A 22,516-nucleotide genomic window follows, 5' to 3' on the forward strand; every position below is an offset into this window, starting at 1 on the left:
AGTACGGATACGGATAATGTAGATGGTTGAACAGATACAGATACAGATACAGATAGTGGTGTACTCACTCATCCCTATCACAAAGCATCTAAACACACTTTCAGCCAAATGCTCTCCCCTCTGCACTCTCAGAAAATACACCACATATTGGTACCTGTAAGGGTACAGCAGCTTGTCTCTGGGGGAGAGCGCTCTGAGGTGCAGCTTTTGCAAACTTGGCATTACCAATTTTTCATATCCACAAACGCTTACAGGCTAAAATCTAAATTAAAAAAATCTACCCGGAAGGCTGCAGGAATAGCAGAACTGCCAGTGTGTTGCATACCAGAGTAGCAGAGTATTGGCACTTTTACAGGACACCGCATCAGAGAAAAGGGACGCTCATCACCAGCAGGCTACACCCAAACCTCACTGAAAAATTCTCTATTTACAGTCACCTTTGTATTTAATACGACATCACATTTGTAAAACACTTAAATGTATTATTTTTTATGAGTAAACTTTATTGCCAGTTCTATATCGGTCAACATGTGCCCTTCCTCTAAAATCTCACAGTGAAAGTAAAATGGGAGTTTTTACTGAACTAAATTCTCAGCAAACTGTAGGCATCGATCGTTCTTCAACAAGACAACAATTCATAAAAACATCTCTGAGTGAAACAAACCGAGATGAAACACTGTAGCAGCAACATTGTAGAAAAAGAGCCTCCCGTCACACTGTGGCCTGTTTCCATCAGAAGTGAACTGGTTTGCTGGGACTTACCCTCCGTGAGCTCCAGGAGCAGCACAGCCAGGAGGCCCAGGAAAAACACACAGCAAGCCATGTCTACTGACAAATATGAGGAACAAATGGTTTCATATAAACTTATTCAGGCAACTAATTTCCTCTGACACAGCGCAGGAGCTCCGCTGGTGTCTGAACTGCGGCACCCTCCTGCTTCCTTCCGCAGCGAAAGTTTGAAAGTAATGTGGGGGTGGGTGGGTGGGAGGTTTTTTGACTGATGTGTTTTAATGTTCACACATTTCTGTGTTTATCTTTGATCAAATACACTCTGTTTTTTCCTTTATGCTATAAAAATGTGTTTTGATCTCAGTAGGAGATGTGAAAAGGAATTTTATTAATTCATCTTATTTTATCAAAATACAATATGCATAAATGTAAATTTGCAAACACTAAATCTCTTTTTCTCATTTCTTAAAAAAGTTTCTTCAAATCCACTGAGTCCCTCTAACCCTATCCCTAACCCCTCAGGGGAGCAACAGCGGAAGGATCCCTCCCCAGGACAAACAGACGCGCAATGGATGTTGTACGCAGAGAACAGGATACAGATAACACAATACCAACCAGTGTTGGGCAAGCTACTTGGAAAATGTAGTGAGCTGAGCTGCCAGTTACTCTGCATTAAATGAAGCTTCACTACACTGACGCTCCCCTCCAGATAATGTAGCAAGCTAAGCTACAATACAGTGACAACATGTAGCTTAACTACATCAAAGGTATTTTTTTTTTTTTTTAAATGAACCAACTTCATTCCAAGTCACTGCTATCTAAGTGATCAATAAAATGCCAGTCAAACAGAGTCAGGCAAAAAAATGTCCAGTTCAATAGTTGATGAAACTGAGCTCTCTCTGCTTTTACTGCTACAAACCCCGGCAACAAAACACACAACATGCTTCACATCATAACAAAAAGCAGGTGGTGTGTATATGCTAATGTGAGGGAAGTGTGTGTGTGTTAGTGTGTGTGTGTGTGTGTGTGTGTGTGTGTGTGTGTGTGTGTGTGAGTGAGAGAGAGAGAGAAAGAGAGAGAGAGAGAGAGTGAGAGAACAAGTTTCTACCTCTGGATTCCAAAGTTTTTTCCTTAATGTTGAATTTGGTTTTGATTTTGCCAAGCGACGTTGATATTGTGATGTTGTTTCAATGTCTTACGTTTCTACATGAGTGAACTAATGTTGAAGGCACAACAGTGAATTAATATTGAATTAAGAATTAACATCACAAGTTTCATTGTCTTAAGACATTGAAACAACATCACAATATCAACGTTGATTCGCTTTGCAAAATCAACACTGAATTAAACATTGATTCAGCCATGAGTTATGATGTTGATTCAGGGTTGAATAAATGTTAAAATGCCAGCTGGGTAATGATAATTTCAGGATAGAACATGGAAGAGGCCAATAGGTTGAATCAACATACAGATCTTGTGTAAATTTCAACGTTGATTTATTGATAGGTTGTCAACGTTTCTGCAATTGTTAGCTTTATATATTATTTCAACATTGTTTCAATGTAGAAACAACAAGTGACATGTTTTAAATTATATTTCAATGTTGAACGTCCGTTGAATGCCAGCTGGGTTGTTACCTGCGTGCTCGTGTCCTGCTGCAGCCGACAATTCCGCATCAGCGGCAGGATAGGTAGCTACGCGACGTCAAACGGAAGAAGAGCGTCTGCCGGCTACACTTGCAGGTCCGCGAGCGGTGGTGACGTCACCTACTGCTCCTGGGGCGTATTAAGTGTAGACGTACCGGTGTGTAACGTCAAGCTAACGGAAACGATTAAGCTCTTTTTTTTTTTTTCGGGGATTCTTTTTTTTTTTTTTTTTTTTTTTTTTTTTTTTTTTTTTTCAAATCTTTATTGACAATTCAGATTAATACAAACACGTTTGGATAGAAACAAACAAACAAACAAAACAACAACAACAACAACAACAACAACAACAAACAGACAAAAATATAGAGTAATACTCAGTGTCATGCAATTACAATAAAATGATGGTAGTAAATAAATAAGTAAATAAATTAAAAGGACGTAAAATTAAGTAAAGAGGGAAGGAAAGAGTACATACATTGGTCACGCAAAGAACAAGATTACATTCATTGATTGTAACAAAAGTCCAGGCTGTCGTAATACTGTAAGAATAGTTCATTTTTTTTATCGTTTATAATTCTTAGAGACTTTAGATTAAAGTTGAATTCAAGCAAAAAGACTTTAAAAAGTGGTTTGGTTTTGAGAAATCTATGTTTGTGTATAAAGAACTTACAACAAAGTATGAAGTAATTGGTTATGAATTCAATAGATTTGTTGTTATGTGTAAAATAGCAAAATACATCTTTTTTGGTGAACAAGTATGACAGACCAAGAAATCCAGAAAAGTAATTTCTCAGGTCAGTCCAAAAATCATGTACAACACTACATTCATAAAACACATGAACAATGGATTCCTCACAGTCACAGAAAACACAATTACTATTTACATTCATAAACTTAGACAAAAATGCATTACGAAACGATTAAGCTCTGAACCACAGACAACCTGTTGCATTACGCAATCATTGCAAGTATGGAAGCCGAGAGGGCGACTCTCCTCACGATTGTAGCCGAAGAACTGTCTGAGCAGGACATTACTTTGTATCATTAATTAAAGCGGTACTACAATGCATTCAATGTCCACTATGAAAAAACAGTTATTGTTAAACATTGTTTCCAAGATTTGTACCATAGGCCTACACAAATGTGTTTTAAGTTTTAAGTTGAATAAAAGTTGCCATATTATTGAAGAAAAAGAATAAACTATCTCTGATCTGTCATCATACTTACCACATACATGTGCTTTCACCTCTTCAAATGATGGGTAACATGGGCTACACTGATATAGCAACTTGGAAGCCATAATGTCAGTTGCACCACTGTTGCCATGGTAATGCTGCATATACATGCAGCAGCTGGTGGCTCCCTCAATTTTAGCATAAAGAGGAGCGATTCTCTCGTTTTTATTGCTGAGAATCGTATCACTTGTGGTGTATTACTTATGACAGTAATACACTCGTCAATATCAGAGGAGGAAGTGCAATAATTGGATTGAGTGCCGCTGACCTTGAGACGATCTCTGCTCTTGGCATCTCAAGATCCGACAACCAAAACATTCGGACCAGACGTCATCACAAGCGGTGTGGTCGACCCAGGAAGAGAAGGAAACAAGCCGGGGTAAGACTCAAGCTAAGAAGGCTTGGACCCAAGGCTGTCCCGCTACCCAGCCTACTCCTGGCAAATGTCCGGTCGCAGGAAAATAAAATGGATGAGATAAGGCTCAGGCTGACCCAGCAAAGAGAAACCAGAAACTGCAGTGCTCTCATCTTCACAGAGACGTGGCTCTTAACACTGGACGGGCAGAGCTGACAGAACACAAGACTCCGGTAAGACGAGAGGGGGTGGACTCTGTGTGTACATCAATGATGCTTGGTGCTCAGGTGCAGTCAGAGTGGATGGAAAATGTTCACCTGACGTTGAGTTTTTACTGCTCAGATGTCGGCCATATTACCTGCCTAGAGAATTCACCAGTGTGTTTGTTGCTGCTGTCACATAGCAAAACAGCCAGATGCTGTTATTATTGTTGTTGCGGATTTTAATCAAACAGACCTCAGAACTGTTCTGCCAAGATTCCACCAGCACATCCACATCTCCACCAGAGGAAACAACACACTGGACCATGTCAGATGTTCAAAGATGCTGCTACCCAGGAGAACCATATTGACCTTGAAGAATACGCATCATCAGTGACATCATACATCAGCAAATGTGCTCATGATGTGGTAAAAACAAGGACAGTTAAATCATTCCCTAATGAGAAAGCCTGGATGAATGGAGAGGTGAGAGCTCTATGTAGAGCCAAAAAGCTGCCTTTAAGTCAGGTGACAAAGAAGCTTACAACACTGCCAGAGCAAAATTGAAAGCTGGCATCAAGGAGGCAAAGCGAAGGCATCAGCAGAGACTGGAGAGAGACCTCAACACCAACAACAGCAAAGACTCGTGGCAGGCGGTCAGTGTCAGGAGTGCTCCCATCATGTGTGAGGCCACGTTACCAGACGAGCTAAACACATTTTATGCTCGCTTTGACCTCCTCAACAGGGAGTCAGCTGTAAAGTCTACTCCGCCTCCAGAGGACCGGCCACTGTCAGTATCCACAGTGGATGTGAGCAAAGTCCTGCTGAAAGTGAATATGAGTAAAGCTGCTGGGCCTGATAACATCCCTGGCCGTGTACTAAAAACATGTGCCAACCAGCTAGTAGATGTCATTACTGACATTTTCAACATATCACTGTCTCAGGAGAGTGTTCCCACCTGCTTCAAGACAGCCACCATCATCCCTGTGCCTAAAAAGTCTGCAGTGTCTAATCTAAATGACTACCGCCCTGTGGCACTCACCCCCATCCTGATGAAGTGCTTTGAGAAACTGGTTCTCCAGCACATAAAGAACAACATCCCTGCCAGTCTGGACCCTCAGCAGTTTGCATTCAGAACCAACAGATCCACAGAGGATGCCATCTCCACTGCTCTCCACTCAGTCTTCACTCACCTGGAGAAAAGCAGCACCTACATCAGAATGCTGTTTGTTGATTTCAGCTCAGCTTTCAACACAATCTCCCCCATGAAGCTGATTGGAAAACTGAACACTCTGGGCATCAGTACCACTCTCTGCAACTGGATACTGGACTTCCTCACAAACAGCCCCCAGTCAGTTCGGATTGGCAGTCTCTCCTCCTCCACTCTAGTGCTCAACACCGGAGCGCCCCAGGGCTGTGTGCTCAGCCCCCTCCTGTTCACGCTGTACACCCACGACTGCAACCCCCGACATGGAGAGAACTCTATTGTGAAGTTCGCAGATGACACCACCATCATCGGCCGGATTTCCAACAATGATGAGTTTTCATATCGGGAGGAAATCAACCATCTTGCAGAATGGTGCACAGAAAACAACCTACTGCTCAACGTCAGCAAAACCAAAGAGCTGATAGTTGATTTTCGAAAAAAGGAGGCAAAGACACACAACCCTATCTACATCAATGGAGCTGAGGTGGAGCAAGTGAGCAGTTTTAAGTTCCTGGGAATCAACATAACAGAGACCCTGTCATGGACTTCACATATCTCTGCCCTGGTTAAAAAAGCTCAGAAACAGCTGTATTTCTTAAGGAAACTTAAGAAAGCAAAATTCCCACGCCAAGTTCTTGTCAGCTTCTACAAAGGAGCGATTGAAAGCATCCTGACTGGAAACATCACAAACTGGCATGGGATGTGCACGGCCCAGGACAGGAAGACTCTGCAACGAGTGATTAAAACTGCCCAAAACATCATTGGAACCCATCTACCAAGCATCAGTGATATCGGGGAGGTGAGGTGCCTGCGCAGAGCCAAAAGGATCCTAAAAGACAACACCCACCCCAGCCACAGCCTGTTCACCCTGCTGCCATCAGGCAAAAGATACAGAAGTATTCGCTGCCGTACCACCAGACTACAGAGCAGCTTCTTCCCTCAGGCTGTGAGACTACTGAACGCACCATCTGCACTCCTCCATGTTTAATAATTTTATTTTTTATACAATCAATTAATCAATCAAGAGGGAAGCACACTTTAATTTCACTATACAACCTGTTGTATAATGACCAATAAACATCCTTGTATCCTTGTATAATGGAGCACTATCATTTTAAATGGCAGAGGCTTAAATACAGGTTGATGCTGATTGGATAACATCTCTGACACGCCCACAAAACGGAGGAAAACTACGTCTGAGGCATGTTGCTCTCTGTTACAAAACGTTACGACCAAACAGATCATTTAATGAGACAACGTCACACAACGTTACAGATCGTGTTGTCGTTGAATACGCCCCTACCGCGCTATTTGATCAGTAAAATAGTTTCACTAGTTAAAAGCTATTTGATTTAGAAAACAGCGACATTACGACCACGCTACTGAGAAATGTAGTTTAACTTGTAATGATGCTACTTGTAATGCCGCTACTGCCCAACACTGATGCTAACACAGGAACAGGATAACAAAATTATCATCAACATCAAGCCTAAGGAGGTTACTGTCATAAAATCACAGGCAGTGCATTTAAATGCCTGAAAAACTTGTGGCCTGGCCACTGTGGACAATATAAAACACCCACACAGCAATACAGGTAAGAATGTACAACAGTACAACAGAATTATTGACACAGAATTTTTACACTTATATTCATACAAATGCACAAAATTACACACACACACACACACACACACACACACACACACACACACACACACACACACACATTCAGACCATGTACATTTACAAAACCCTCAGCTGCAGTATATACAGTCAAGATGCAGACTGGCTGGCTGTTGCTGAGCCTTACTGTCTGTGGATAGAAGCTGTAATTGCAGACATTGACCACTAGGTGATGCTTGCTAAGTTTGGTTAAAACGTCCTGGATTTGTTTGTTTTTTTTGTTTGTTTGTTTGTTTGTTTGTTTTGTCCTATACGTCATTGCGGAAGGAAGCCTTGGCAAGGATGGTTGAAGTGTCGAGCCTCTAGCGGGTGTGCTGTCTCTCTTTTGCCCACATGTGTGGGAGACATAACAGGTTTGGAAGAGTTCATGATAAATACAAAATACTGTGAAGATTACCTCACCAGGAGTGTTGAACTTGAACTCCCTCATTGATCGGCAAGCAGGCAAAGTGGTTTGTATCGTTTTATTTTGGTGTTGAAATGAAGTTACATTTTATTTCCTGAATGATGTGATGTAAACAAACATTTTATTTGTATTTATACTGTCTGTTGATGTGGCAAATATGTCCACAAGATGGTCAAATTAGGCCTAGAAAAACAACAGGTACCAAAAAACTCAGGCAGGGTCTGGAGCATGCAGCCTTTATTTTCTGTTGAAGATCTTCAACAGGAGTCCTCCCAGGAGCCGTCCCTCGAGAGAACTGACTCCAGTCCACTTACACAACGTTTTTTATATTGTTTAAAGGGCCCTCCCAGTTTTGACAATGGAACAGAAGAACAACCCTCTATCTATCCTGTTTGGGCTATTTTACGGGCCTAAAATAATGTCATCATTGGGACTTTCCCCTGGATGCCGCCATGTCTTCCCAGACCAGTTCTGACCGGTTCAAACCAGCTGAGACGAGCTCTGCACAAGTTCAGACCAAATTCATACCAAGTTCAGACTAGCCCTGACACCATTGTATTAAGGCCCGATCTTAACTTTATCTCTTTTAAAAAGTTCATGTCATGCATACAACAGGGCATTAACGTAAAGGTCGACCCGTCGAAAGGTCAACGTCATTAACTGACGTCGACATCAGTTAAGGGTCCATCAAAAGTCAAAGAAAAAAAAAGGTGCCCTGGCTAGCATACAAGCCTTATTTTTAGTTAAATCACATAACAGTCTTGATTATTTAGCTTATGCATTGTTACTGCTTGCAGCCTTTTGATTAAAGTAGCTTCCACACTGTCTGTCTGTATTTTTAGTTCTGGTGTTTCCATGATGTTACAAAGATCTGCTATGATATTAAACATCAGTAAAAGGAACCGTCTGATCAGTGGGCGGCATAGAAGCTGCCCTGCTTTACCCTGCTGTTTCATGTCAAAATGGCTGCTGTGAAAATAGTTTGTTGTTGTTGTTGTCACTTGGTTGTTGTCCATCTGACCTCCCATCTTCATTTTGGTGTGCTTCATGATCGGTTAGTTAGAGCTTGGTTAGAACTTCTGATGGACTTCCTGTAAAAACACAAACACACCAACAGTTGTGAAATTGTATAGCAGCTTCTCCACTTTTCATAAACACAACAGGAAACTACCCACACAGACTGAGAATCACAGTGCTCCAGTGTTCCTCATAAACCCCATACTGAACGAGGCAATCCATGTGTAACAGCGTCCTCCCTGACTTAATGTAGTCGGGGGACGCTTGGACCCAGGAAGAAGCTGTCCAATGATAGGCAGGGCCAGACCACATGATTTTCAAGGCCAGTTTGGCAATGACGTGAGCTCAGGCAGAGTCCTGGGTTGTCCAGGGGAGTTGAAGATGTAGGCAGATTTGTAGCAGCAAACCATACAACTAAAAATGAAGCCATATGTCTTCCATGTTTGTTTTGGCATCAAAATACCATGGGAATATTAATTCTCTTTAGTGCAAAAAAACTGTGTCTGCCTGTGCTTGGTCTTTTGATGTTTTTTTCCTTAAAGACAGTGGTTGTTATGTGTGTGTAATGTGGCCCTGGATTCAAACACTAAATATCTGCTGCTTCAAGTTTTTATTGTCATTTATAATTGAGAAGAAAATCCTGTAGTCTGGTTCAGGTGCCCTCCCTGGAGGAAATCTCCAGCTCACGGCGCCTCTGCAGAGCCAGGAAAATCATCTTCAGGTGGATCAAAAGCCAGACTAACAGGAATGACCATCATCTGCTGAGCACTTTAACCTCTTAAATGTAAATGTGGGGCAAAGCAGGAGCATGAATGCGCCCAGAGGTACTGGATTGTAGCTGTGCAATGGTTTTACTGACTAAAGTGTGGCTCTGCCAGTTTTTCATTTTGTCTCTGCTGTAAAGGGTTGTGAGAGCTCCAGAGGAGGTGGCAATATCAGTGACAAAACGTACATGTGCTTTGTTGAATTTGCAGGCAAATCCCCCACATTGACTGGATTAGTTACTGAAGTTGTTCTATATTTAACTGTGGTCAGGCTTCTCCTGACCATAGCTGTGTCATGGAATTCTTTAAGAAAAGAGAGAGCAGTCAAAGCCTCTCTTTGCGCTTTAATATTGCAATATGGAAACAGGAGTACACCATCAATATCAATGTTGCTAGTGTAGGCTAATTCAAAGAATATGGGGAGAGTACCTGTTATACCTCGTGGTTACATATTTGGCTTTCCTAAATTCTGAATAGTCAGGGCTGTAATTAGGGCTATAATGGGTTAAAAACAACTGAAGAACCTGCAGGAGCTCAGTTTGACAAACAGCAGCAGAGCTGGACTGAGAAAATCAGCCAGGCTGGGAATCGCAGAATAATGAGCCAACAGCAAATCAACGTTTAGGCCTCAGTAAAACACCTAGGTTATTTATTGAACCAGTTCTTTAGTGTTATTTCACTGAGTGATATGACTATGACCAAACCACCATCAAAGAACTAACAAACATTACCCACAATCATTATTGAATAGTGCAGCCAGAAGGGGGTCACGTTTCAAGAGCTAGCCAATTGTGTTTCAAGAATAAAGATGTGTTGTATTTAATTGTTATGCACTTTTGGATTGTTTGTGTTGCACCTGTCATTTTATCAGAGCTCATTATGGGCTGCTCCTCATGAGGCGTTACTCCTGAGGATCTGGCAGGATCTCCACCTTATAGGGAAAAAAATCAATCAATCAGTAATCACCCTCCCTCTCTTATTGCATTGCCACTGTCCATTTTGCTCTATAATATCAAACTAGCTCGCCAGGAGAAACCATAGCATTGCCACATTCACTTCAGCTCAGTCACATCAGGGGCAGTTTCGAATTGGCTATTGGCACATGAATGGAACCAATCATGTGTCAGAAGAGGCAGAGCTCATACCACTAGGGAAAATATGAGCGGGGGAGGAAGGGCTTTGGCCAGATGTGACTGAATGTGGCATCCAGTGCGCCCCATGGTGACAAGACTGTGGGCCAAAACAAAAAAGTTTCCCGCACACCAGACACAGTAAGCTAAACACTGGTAGAAACTCTCCTAACAAAATGTGAATTTACAACATACATGAGTATGAAAAAAGTGGTTAGATGACTTTAATGAGAAGTAAAAGCAGATACATGATTGTTAAGAATGAGTACATAATTTCTTTCACAACAAAAACAAACGTGTTTGGATCCAGTCTTAACTGACTGGTACAAGGAAGAGGCCTGTTTGACTGATTTACACTTAACCATCCAGAGTGACAATCTTGGGGTCAAACATAAACGTTATGCTGCATTTTTTCGTGAGTGTGTGTGTGTGTGTGTGTGTGTGTGTGTGTGCGTGTGTGTGTGTGTGTGTGTGTGTGTGTGTGTCTACTGGATTTGTCAGTCTAATATTTTTGTGCACAGTTATGACTATGATGAAGGACCTCTTGTGGTTATGATGATTCAAAACCACTAAAAAGCTGCTTCTCTCTCTCTCTCTCTCTCTCTCTCTCTCTCTCTCTCTCTCTCTCTTTCTCTGTCTCTCTCTCTCTCTCTCTCTCTCTCTCTCTCTCTCTCTCACTCTCTCGTCGTTTGAAACCAGAGCTGACCTGACTGTGCTTTTTCAGAACCTTAGTGAAGGCAGAGCTGTTTAGACTGCAACCAAAGTGGCCTTTTCTTTTCAGAGAGTGCAAGTTGATATTTGCTACGTCAAACTCCTGTGAGGGTCTGCATCCACAGACTGACAGGCAAAACCTAAAGTTTTCCCATTCAATCAACTTGGTGTGTGTGTGTGTGTGTGTGTGTGTGTGTGTGTATTGTATTAAACTGAGTTTATCAGCATACATTTTTGTGCACAGTTATGACTGTATATGATCAAGGCCCTCTCATGGTTGATTCAAACCCTTTGAAAGAGCTGTTTGTACTGCAGCTGAGTGCTAACTCCTGAGCTGTTTTTGCTTATGTCCAAGCACCAAAGAAAACTAAGACCAAAACTAAATGCTTCCATAATTTTTTCAAGCTACTCCCTCTTTACTTTTCTTTTGATGAAAATGATTGTGTTTCCACCCTGTGACCTTTTCCATGTCCTGTTGTTATTTTCTCCACAGAGAAAGAGAAAAATTTCACATTAACATGTTTTTATTTCAATGCTTTTATGGGAAAAGCTTACCTCGAGGACTGCCATTTCTGTTAGAGATCTTTTGTTTTATAGCATCTGAAATGAAACACAAGCACACACACTGTTAATACCAGCACACACACACACACACACACACACACCATGGTTGCAGGTGTTGACTAGGAACTTTGAATTGTAGAAACTCAGGTGTGAATACCTAAAACAAATCAAAAGTCTTACCACGTTTCAGAAAACCAACCACCGCTGCTGCACCAACAGCAACAACAACAGCCGCTAACACCCCACCCACAATAGGGCGAACTGGAGGATCTGTTTAAAAACAAGGCTAAGTCAATGTCACAAGTCAAAAAGGTGTTATTTTTCCTTCAAAGTCAATCCAAATTTCTATATTTTATATCTATATCTATACATATATAGATAGATAGATAGATAGATAGATAGATATGTTTAGTGCCAATGTGAGTCCAAATTTTTACCCAGGGGTAAGAACTATTTTAGAAACTGTTTTTGTGCAAAGTCACGGCTAAAACCTTTCAAGGGCTTTTTGAAAATCTGATCTGAGCTGAAAGACAAAAAACAAAGCGTCAAAGCCCCAAACCCTAACCCCAAAAAACTTTAATAATGGCTAATCCTGCATATGTGAGCTGACAAAATGTCAAATCTTTATTGATCTCCCAGTGCCGAGTAAACTACATACCTGGGTAGAATGGATTCTTCCATGGGTCACTCTCTTCCACACTAACTGGGTTCTTCATCTGGCAGAATATATGTTCATAATGGTGGTCAGCCTCGGTGATTTCAATCAATTTACTTGACTGAGACCATTTTCCTCCATCTCGCCTCCAACTGTAGGTGATTGGTTCAGCCTCTGGGGTCCCTCCATTACAGAGCAGTGTGCAGACGGACGGGGTGTGAGAACAATTCAGTACCACTGTGGGCTTTAGGACTTTCTCTGTTGGTGGAGAAAACAGATTTCCTTTTTTTCAGTCTCTCTCACAGATGTACCAATAACTTGGAAAGCTCACACACTGTACATATCATCTAAAATAACTACAAGTATTGGCATGATTGGTAAAATCAGACCTTGATACACAGAAGAACTAGTGTTATTTTTTATTACACAATGATGAACCCTTTTATTAGTTATGGTAACATTGCTTGTGCAAGTACCCACAGGACAAAATGTCTTTATAACAGAGATGCATTAGAATTTTGAGCCAATTTAGGCTCAACTTGGAGTTCTGAATATTATCAACTCAACAAACTGAGTTGAAGCCATATGTCGTTGATTAGTAGGTGAAGGCAGTACAGACCAAATATTGTTTTGAGGCAAGTACCAGTTGGACTTTCTTAAACATTGTCTCTTGTATTGATCCCACCAACAAGGAGTTTTCACAGCTAAGGATATAATACAGTGGCCAAAGTGCTGGCCCCTAAACCCGAGGGTTGTGCGTTCCAATCCAGTGGACCACTGCCTTTTATTTTTACATTTTCCATCTTTTTTATGTGCCCAGCATAAAAACTAAGGCTAACATCGAAGCATTGTTCCTTTGAACACCTGGATTGTTTTCACATTTAAATTCTTCTGAAATTCACATTTAGTTGAAGACTACTTGATCTGCTTGGATCCCATCCATTGCTGCTTGTGGTTCTATTTATCATTTTAATTGTTGAACCAACTCAAATAGTTCTGACAGACATAATTTACAACTAAAACTCTGACAGACAGCTTGGTAAAGAGAATGTATTTCTATAGCGCTTTTCTAGTCTACCAACAACTCAAGGAGCTTTACAATGTTTGCTTCCCATTCATGCATACACCCACACACACACACACACACACACACTGATCACAGAGGCTGCCATGCAGGGTGCCATGCTGCCTATCAGGAGCGGTTGGGGGTTCAGTGTCTTGCTCAGGGACACTCTGACACACATTGTGGAGGAGAGAAGTCCAGAACCCTTAGGATTACCAGACGACTGCACTGCTTCCTGGGCCATGCAGCCCCCATGGTATAAAGACTCATATAAATTTGTTCAAAGTTACAATTTTTAACAAGTCTGGATGCCAGTCCACAAGTTCAAAGCCCAAAACTCCAAAACCTTTAGAACAGCTAATGTTGAATGTGTGCTAACAAAATGTTAAACCTTTAGTCAAGTCACAGTGCAGAGTAAACTTCATACCTGGGTAGAATGGATTCTTCCTTGGGTCACTCTCCTCCACACTAACTGGGTTCTTCATCTGGCAGGAGAACTTTTTAACATGGTGGTCATCCTTGGTGATGTTCATCAGTTTACTTGACTGAGTCCATTTTCCTTCATCTCGCCTCCAACTGTAGGTGATTGGTTCAGCCTCTGGGGTCCCTCCTTCACAGCTCAGGGTGCATGAGGACGAAGTAGAAGAACAAGACAGTGGCCGCACCCCCACCGTGGGCTTTGGGACTTTCTCTGTTGGTGGAGAAAACAGATTTCCTTTTTTTCAGTCTCTCTCACAGATGTATCAATAACTTGGAAAGCTCACACACTGTACATATCATCTAAAATAACTACAAGTATTGGCATGATTGGTAAAATCAGACCTTGATACACAGAAGAACTAGTGTTATTTTTTATTACACAATGATGAACCCTTTTATTAGTTATGGTAACATTGCTTGTGCAAGTACCCACAGGACAAAATGTCTTTATAACAGAGAGGCATTAGAATTTTGAGCCAATTTAGGCTCAACTTGGAGTTCTGAATATTATCAACTCAACAAACTGAGTTGAAGCCATATGTCGTTGATTAGTAGGTGAAGGCAGTACAGACCAAATATTGTTTTGAGGCAAGTACCAGTTGGACTTTCTTAAACATTGTCTCTTGTATTGATCCCACCAACAAGGAGTTTTCACAGCTAAGGATATAATACAGTGGACAAAGTGCTGGCCCCTAAACCCGAGGGCTGTGCGTTCACATCCAGTGGACCACTGCCTTTTATTTTTACATTTTCCATCTTTTTTATGTGCCCAGCATAAAAACTAAGGCTAACATCGAAGCATTGTTCCTTTGAACACCTGGATTGTTTTCACATTTAAATTCTTCTGAACTTCACATTTAGTTGAAGACTACTTGATCTGCTTGGATCCCATCCATTGCTGCTTGTGGTTTTATTTATCATTTTAATTGTTGAACCAACTCAAATAGTTCTGGCAGACATAATTTGTGCATTTAATACATAAGCTTAGTGAAACCCAAACAAATTTCTCAAATTTCAGGTTGATATCCCAACACATTCATGTGTTATTGCAAAATTTGTGTGCTAATTTGATAAGAAGTGATTGGCTTGTATTAGGGATGCAAACAATTAATTGATTATCAATTAATTATTGATAAGAATTTACTTGATTAAATTAAATTGATTGCAATTAATTGAACATTCTGCTGTCCATTGGAACGGGGGTAGTAGTGCCCCGCCAGTCCATGCGAGGGTGTCTTTGTACTGAGTGCTGACGCCAGACATACCGGGATGCACACAAGAGAACAAAACAAACATGAGGCGGTCAAAACGGAGTGGAGTGTGGGACTATTTTAAGTTGATAAATGATGACAAAGACGCCAAATGCACGATATGTGCTTGTACTTTAAAGGCCCCATGCTGTGCACTTCTCCAGGGTTTTATTTGAACTGTTGATTTCCCTGTAGGATGTATTTGTGGTTTTATGGAGTACCTGTGGTCTGCTAAATATAGTTTCACAGCTCCTCTCTTTTGCCTTTCCCCTGGAGGTATACCCAACTGTACTCACCGGTAAACAGGAATTATCATCTTGTATAGATCTATATTATGTATGATTGTCATGGCTGCCGCTGAGCGTGATGTTGTACGACCGTACATGTTTGAGCTCGACTTTGTAGTTTCTTTGCCAAACTGGCATTGGATTGTGTCAGGCTGATATAACAGTCGGTGCTGAAATGAGCCGAACAGATGAGGAAATTTGAACTGAAATCCTGCAGGACCCAGGAAAAAATGACCATCAGCCACTGGTCTGTAACGAGTGTTTCTTTTGGAAGAGTGTGCAGTGAAACATGAGTCTCCTTGCATCCGTCTGTGGTGCAGCAACATTTCTTGGAAATGCTGTGTGCATTTCTCCATTTATCACAGGTTTAATGCATGGGACAGTATTTATGTGGCCCCGAGACCTTCCCTATCACGAAAAAAACAATGAAAATTGCTTTTTCCGCTTATCAATCAATAATCGATCGATAAGGTGGATCAACTATCGGTTAATTAATTAATCGATAATTTGCATCCCTAGCTTGTATGATTGAAACAGATTGGCATATTGATATTTCTTTTATTTAAGATTCGTGAATTCTATAGATGATCTTGATTAAGTTTTGGAACAATTGGCCCCGGGCGGCACGGTGGTGCAGTGGTTAGCACTGTCGCCTCACAGTGAGAAGGTCCTGGGTTCGATTCCCACCCAAGGTCCTTTCTGTGTGGAGTTTGCATGTTCTCCCCGTGTCTGCGTGGGTTTCCTCCCACCGTCCAAAGACATGCAGGTTAGGTGAATTGGAGAAGCTAAATTGCCCCTAGGTGTGACTGTGTGTGTGAATGTCAGTGTTTGTCTGTCTGCCCTGTGATGGACTGGCGACCTGTCCAGGGTGTTTCACTGCCTTCGCCCTATGTGTGCTGGGATAGGCTCCAGCACCCCCCTGTGACCCTAGTGAGGATAAGCGGTTCAGAAGATGAATGAATGAATGAACAATTGGCCCAGCAGTTTCAGGCAAGATGTCACAATTTATCATTTTTAGAGCAGAAGAGCATTTGAGCAAAGATGGAAGTGAGTGATGGAAGTGGCCCAAAGCGTTTGAGATAACTGCAAAAACGTCAACCTGATAACTACAATGCCACCTTCAGGTCCAATCCAATCCAATCCACTTTATTTATATAGCACAATTTTAACAAACACAGTGTTTTCCAAAGTGCTGCACAACAAGATAAAACACAAGATACCACAATAGAAGCAGAATAAAAGGTAAAATACACAATAGGATAACACGATAAAATAAGATAAAATAAAATAATTTAAATAGAAAAAAAATTAAATAATTTAAAATGCACTTCCTGTACAGAATAAAAAACAAAAACATGCACACATAAAAACATAAATCATCAAATCAAAACCCTACATGGTGTCAAAAGCCAAAGAAAAGAGGTGGGTTTTAAGAAGGGTTTTAAAATGAGACAGTGAGGAGGCCTGCCTAATGTGCAGTGGCAATCCATTCCAAAGTTTTGGAGTTGCAACAGCAAAAGCTCATTCCCCTCTGAGCTTTAGCCTAGCTTTAGGCACTGTCAGGAGCAGCTGGTCAGCTGACCTGAGAGAGCGGCTGGGAGAGTAGGGGAGCAGCAGCTCTGAGAGGTAGGGTGGGGCAAGGCCATTCAAGGCTTTAAAAGCAAATAAAAGAATTTTAAAATGAATCCTAAAACGGACAGGTAGCCAGTGGAGTGAAGCTAAAATGGGTGAAATGTGCTCATACTTGCTTGTGCCAGTTAAAAGACGTGCAGCAGCATTTTGTACCAGTTGAAGACTAGCAGGACCCACTAATCCCCATATAAAACAAATTACAGTAATCCAGCCGAGTGGTCACAAAGGCGTGGATTACAGTTTGAAATTGCTGTCTCTGAAGGACAGGTTTAATTTTTGCCAGTTGCCTTAACTGGAAAAAGCTTGACTTCACCACAGCTTTAATCTGGCTGTCAAATTTAAGCTCTGTGTCCACTTTTACCCCCAGATTTTTTACAATTGGCTTGTGATACTGTGCCAGAGAACCCAGAAGTGGTCACAGAAGTGCCTTTTTTTCATTAAAATTCAGAAAATTTAAAGACATCCAGGCTTTAAGTTCATGTAAACACTTAACAATGGTTTAACACAGAAGGAGTCAGACCTTTTAAGGGGACATAGATCTGACTGTCATCCGCATAGCAGAGAAAGGAAATACCATGTTTCCTGAGAATGGAACCAAGTGGGAGTAGATAGAGGGAAAATAAAAGAGGGCCAAGCACAGAGCCCTGTGGAACCCCACATGAGAGAGGAGCAGTAGAGGACACCGAGTCATCAAGGCTGACACAGAAGGTCTGATGTGACAAGTAAGACCTGAACCATTCAAGTGCTGTGCCCCTGATGCCCACCCACTGCTCCAAACGAGCAATCACGATTTCACGGTCCACTGTGTCAATTGCTGCAGTTAAATCTAACAGTACAGGGACAGCACAGTGACCAGGGTCAGTAGCTAAAAAGTTATCATTAAAAACTCTTAAAAGCGCTGATTCAGTGCTGTGCAATGTTTCAGTCAGTGAGTGTCAGTTTTCGTGGCTGAGTAGTGGGTGGAATTTGCAATCCACATGTTAATGTGGGTTTTTGTGTTTTTGTGTTTTTGGGTCAGACGCTGGTGCATGAACTCTTTTAGCAGAGAAACGTCAGAAAACAGAAAAGAATGTGAACAAAACACGAGGGTTCCTGCAGCTTCGTTGGACCCTTGGACCCATGGACCCATAATGAACCAGCACAAAAGCAACACGGTTTCAAGCTCTTAAACCTTAAACCCCTAATTAGGGCCCGAGCGCTGGAACAGCGCGAAGCCCTATTGTAATTGCTTCGTTTTTAGGGCCCGAGCGCTGGAACAGCGCGAAGCCCTATTGTATTTGTACTGTTTTTTAGGGCCCGAGCGCTGGAACAGCGCGAAGCCCTATTGTATTTGTACTGTTTTTTATTATTATTATTATCTCGTGTCATTAGGCCTTAATTTGACCCCCTAAACATGCTCCAAACCTCACCAAATTCGGCACGCAGGCCAGGTCTGGCGAAAAATTTGATAAAATGGACAAACGGACCCCCAGAGTGCAAAAATGGGCTCGGTAGCGCCACCTAGGCACACAAAGGCAGCCCCTGCGGCCCACAGGAATGTGATAGAAACACCAAACCAACGCCGAAATGTAGGTCTCATCAAGCCCTACAAATCACGCGCTGACACCCCCCACCTAAAATCAACAGGAAGTCCGCAATTTGCGTTGGAATGTTCACGTTCACGCACAAAATTCCGCTTTGAACAAAATCTAACTCCTCCCAGGGCGTAAATGTCAGCGGCTTGAAAATTTAACAGATGACAGAGGACACATTGCTGAACAAAAGTTGCTAAAAACTTGTTATTAATTCAAATCGTTTGGATTTTATAAGCCCTCAAAGTCGGAGTGGCCAGAGCCAAAACCTCATTTTTTCCCATGGAGTTTGGTGTGAAAAGGCTGACTTTTGGCACTAATTAAGCCCCTGGAGTCTAAAGTAAAAGTCTGACGGCTTTGAAAACTATGCAGATGGAAAGAGGACAAAAATTCCTACTAAAATATGTAGTTTTGATGTGGATTGGACCAAGTTTGTGGGAGCTGTGAAGAGTTTTCAAACATTTTGGACTCTGGTGTGCTCTGCTCTGCACTCTGCCTGGACATGTGACTCACTCTAGCTGCCTCAGGAATGCGCAATACACACCCATTGTAAGAGCTCAGAGGGGGCAGAAAACACTCTCAAACTAAAACTGCCATGACTCAAAAACGGTAAAAGATAGCAACATCATGTAAATGGGAGATTTATAGAGCCGAGTCTCATGACTCGTTTAAACTTTGAATCAAGTCTGTAACTCAAACGGTGACCGAGCTGTGACACCTCAAACAGGGGTGGGTTTTCTGGATTTCTCCACTGGATTGAATGAGGATTTCTCTGTCTGCCTGCATTTTGGTGTGATCATGCCACAGCTGCCACTACTCAAGTCAGTCACACACTAGGACATGCTAAGGGCGCCATCTGCTGGAGGGGCACTGCTAGTGGCCAGAGGGGCACCAGCAGCGAATGTACTACCAGCGGGTTTTTGTTGGCGTCGTGTGTGTGTATGTGTGTGTGTGTGTGTGTGTGCACGTGTGTGTGTGTGCACGTGCGTATGTGTGTGTGTGTGTGTGTGTGTGTTTGTGTGAGTGAGTGAGTGAGTGAGTGTGTGTGCCTGCATTTTGGTGTGATCATGCAGCAGCTGCCAGTAGTCCTGTTGGTCACACACTAGGACTTCCGCGGCCTTTCAAAATAAAAGCCCAAAACTCTTTCAAAATAAAAGCCCCGAATAATACCCTTAAAGCTGGAACACACGGACGAATTGTCTGCGCTTCGACACGCGCGCCGTCCCCAACATGCACGGGGGGGCGAGGGCCCGTCCAACGCTGCTTGCAGCTTTAATTAGGGCCCGAGCACTGGAACAGTGCGAAGCCCTATTGTTTTTGCTTCGTTTCTTTCTTTAGGGCCCGAGCGCTGGAACAGCGCGAAGCCCTATTGTATTTGTAAGGTTTCTTTCTTCTTATTATTTATACGTCTCTTTGAGGCTTAATTTGACCCCCTAAACATGCTCAAAAACTCACCAAATTCGGCACGCAGGCCAGGTCTGGCGAAAAATTTGATAAAATGGACAAACAGACCCCCAAGGTGCAAAAATGGGCTCGGTAGCGCCACCTAGGGACACGGAGGCAGCCGCTGCGGCCCACAGGAATGTGATAGAAAGACCAAACCAATGCCGAAATGTAGAACTCATCAAGCCCGACAACTTTCGTGCTCTGGCCCCCCACCTAAAACCAACAGGAAGTCCGCAATTTGCGTTGGAATGTTCACGTTCTCGCCAAAATTCCGCTTTGCACAAAATCTATCTCCTCCCAGGGCGTAAATGTCAGTGGCTTGAAAATTTAACAGATGACAGAGGACACAGTGCTGAACAAAAGTTGCTAAAGACTCCGTCATTACTCGATTCGTTTGGATTTTATAAGCCCTCAAAGTCGGAGTGGCCAGAGCCAAAACCTCATTTTTTCACATGGAGTTTGGTGTGAATAGGCTGACACTTGGCACTAATTAAGCCCCTGGAGTCTAAAGTAAAAGTCTGCCGGCTTCGAAAACTATGCAGATGGAAAGAGGACAAAAATTCCTACAAAAATATGTAGTTTTGATGTGGATTGGACGAAGTTTGTGGGAGCTGTGAAGAGTTTTCAAACATTTTGGACTCTGGTGTGCTCTGCTCTGCACTCTGCCTGGACATGTGACTCACTCTAGCTGCCTCAGGAATGCGCAATACACACCCATTGTAAGAGCTCAGAGGGAGCAGAAAACACTCTCAAACTAAAACTGCCATAACTCAAAAACGGTAAAAGATAGCAAAATCATGTAAATGGGAGATTTATAGATCCGAGTCTCGTGACTCGTTTAAGCTTTGAATCAAGTCTGTAACTCAAACGGTGACCGAGCTGTGACACCTCAAACAGGGGTGGGTTTTATGGATTTCTCCACTGGATTGAATGAGGATTTCTCTGTCTGCCTGCATTTTGGTGTGATCATGCCACAGCTGCCACTACTCAAGTCAGTCAGACACTAGGACATGCTAAGGGCGCCATCTGCTGGAGGGGCGCTGCTAGTGGCCAGAGAGGCACCAGCAGCGAATGTACTACCAGTGGGTTTTTGTTGGCGTTGTGTGTGTGTGTGTGTGTGTGTGTGTGTGTGTGTGTGTGTGTGTGTGTGTGTGTGTGTGTGTGTGTGTGTGTGCGTGCGCACGTGTGTATGTGTGTGTTTGTGTGAGTGAGTGAGTGAGTGTGTGTGCCTGCATTTTGGTGTGATCATGCAGCAGCTGCCAGTAGTCCTGTCGGTCACACACTAGGACTTCCGCGGCCTTTCAAAATAAAAGCCCAAAACTCTTTCACAATAAAAGCTCTGAAAAATACCCTTAAAATTGCCACAAATGGACGAATTGTCTGCACTTCGACACGCGCGCTGTCCCCGACGTGCACGGGGGGGGGGCGAGGGCCCGTCCAACGCTGCTTGCAGCTTTAATCTTCTTCTTCTTCTTATTATTATTACGTCCAAGTAAACCTTAATTTGACCCCCTAAACATGCTCAAAAACTCACCAAATTCGGCACATACATCAGGTCTGGCGAAAAATTTGATAAAATGGACAAACGGACCCCCTAAGTGCAGAAATGGGCTCGGTAGCGCCACCTAGGGACACAAAGGCAGCTGCTGCGGCCCACAGGAATGTGATAGAAACATCAAACCAACGCCGAAATGTAGCTCTCATCAAGCCCTACAAATCACGCGCTGACACCCCCCCTCTATAACCAACAGGAAGTCCGCAATTTGCGTTGGAATGTTCACGTTCTCGCCCAAAATTCCGCTTTGAACAAAATCTATCTCCTCCCAGGGCGTAAATGTCAGCGGCTTGAAAATTTAATAGATGACAGAGGACACAGTGCTTAACAAAAGTTGCTAAAAACTCCGTCATTACTCGATTAGCTTGGATTTTATAAGCCCTCAAAGTCGGAGTGGCCAGAGCCAAAACCTCATTTTTTCCCATGGAGTTTGGTGTGAAGAGGCTGACACTTGGCACTAATTAAGCCCCTGGAGTCTGAAGTAAAAGTCTGACGGCTTTGAAAACTATGCAGATGGAAAGAGGACGAAAAATCCTACAAAAATATGTAGTTTTGATGTGGATTGGACCAAGTTTGTGGGAGCTATGAAGAGTTTTCAAACATTTTTGACTCTGGTGTGCTCTGCTCTGCACTCTGCCTGGACATGTGACTCACTCTAGCTGCCTCAGGAATGCGCAATACACACCCATTGTAAGAGCTCAGAGGGAGCAGAAAACACTCTCAAACTAAAACTGCCATAACTCAAAAACGGTAAAAAATAGCAAAATCATGTAAATGGGAGATTTATAGATCCAAGTCTTGTGACTCGTTTAAGCTTTTAATCAAGTCTGTAACTGAAACGGTGACCGAGCTGTGACACCTCAAACAGGGGTGGGTTTTATGGATTTCTCCATTGGATTGAATGAGGATTTCTCTGTCTGCCTGCATTTT

The 22,516-nt window shown here is 42.5% G+C and overlaps 2 protein-coding genes across 3 annotated transcripts in view; both read right to left on the bottom strand.

Moving 5' to 3' along the window:
* The window catches only part of LOC115370456 (uncharacterized), a 34,259-nt gene extending 33,336 nt beyond the window's left edge, over positions 1–923 (bottom strand). Inside the window, exon 1 of the mRNA XM_030067490.1 lies at positions 763–923. Within this exon, the coding sequence (XP_029923350.1) occupies positions 763–823 (61 nt within the window). The 5' untranslated portion in view covers positions 824–923. The remainder of the gene's footprint in view (positions 1–762) is intronic.
* Positions 1–22,516, bottom strand: part of LOC115370442 (carcinoembryonic antigen-related cell adhesion molecule 2-like) — a 78,383-nt gene that overhangs the window by 18,949 nt on the left and 36,918 nt on the right. Inside the window, exons 3-8 of one of the 2 annotated variants that reach the window (XM_030067477.1) lie at positions 13,793–14,056; positions 12,306–12,560; positions 11,828–11,917; positions 11,639–11,683; positions 10,099–10,173; positions 8,374–8,552 (exon numbers count right to left, since the gene is read on the bottom strand). In XM_030067477.1, the coding sequence (XP_029923337.1) occupies positions 8,521–8,552; positions 10,099–10,173; positions 11,639–11,683; positions 11,828–11,917; positions 12,306–12,560; positions 13,793–14,056 (761 nt within the window). In that variant the 3' untranslated portion in view covers positions 8,374–8,520. Of the gene's footprint in view, positions 1–8,373; positions 8,553–10,098; positions 10,174–11,638; positions 11,684–11,827; positions 11,918–12,305; positions 12,561–13,792; positions 14,057–22,516 lie in introns of those variants that run through there. The other variant, XM_030067469.1, reaches the window with a different exon arrangement.

Source organism: Myripristis murdjan, chromosome 2 (assembly GCF_902150065.1).
Source record: "Myripristis murdjan chromosome 2, fMyrMur1.1, whole genome shotgun sequence".
Classification (NCBI taxonomy): Eukaryota; Metazoa; Chordata; class Actinopteri; order Holocentriformes; family Holocentridae; genus Myripristis; species Myripristis murdjan.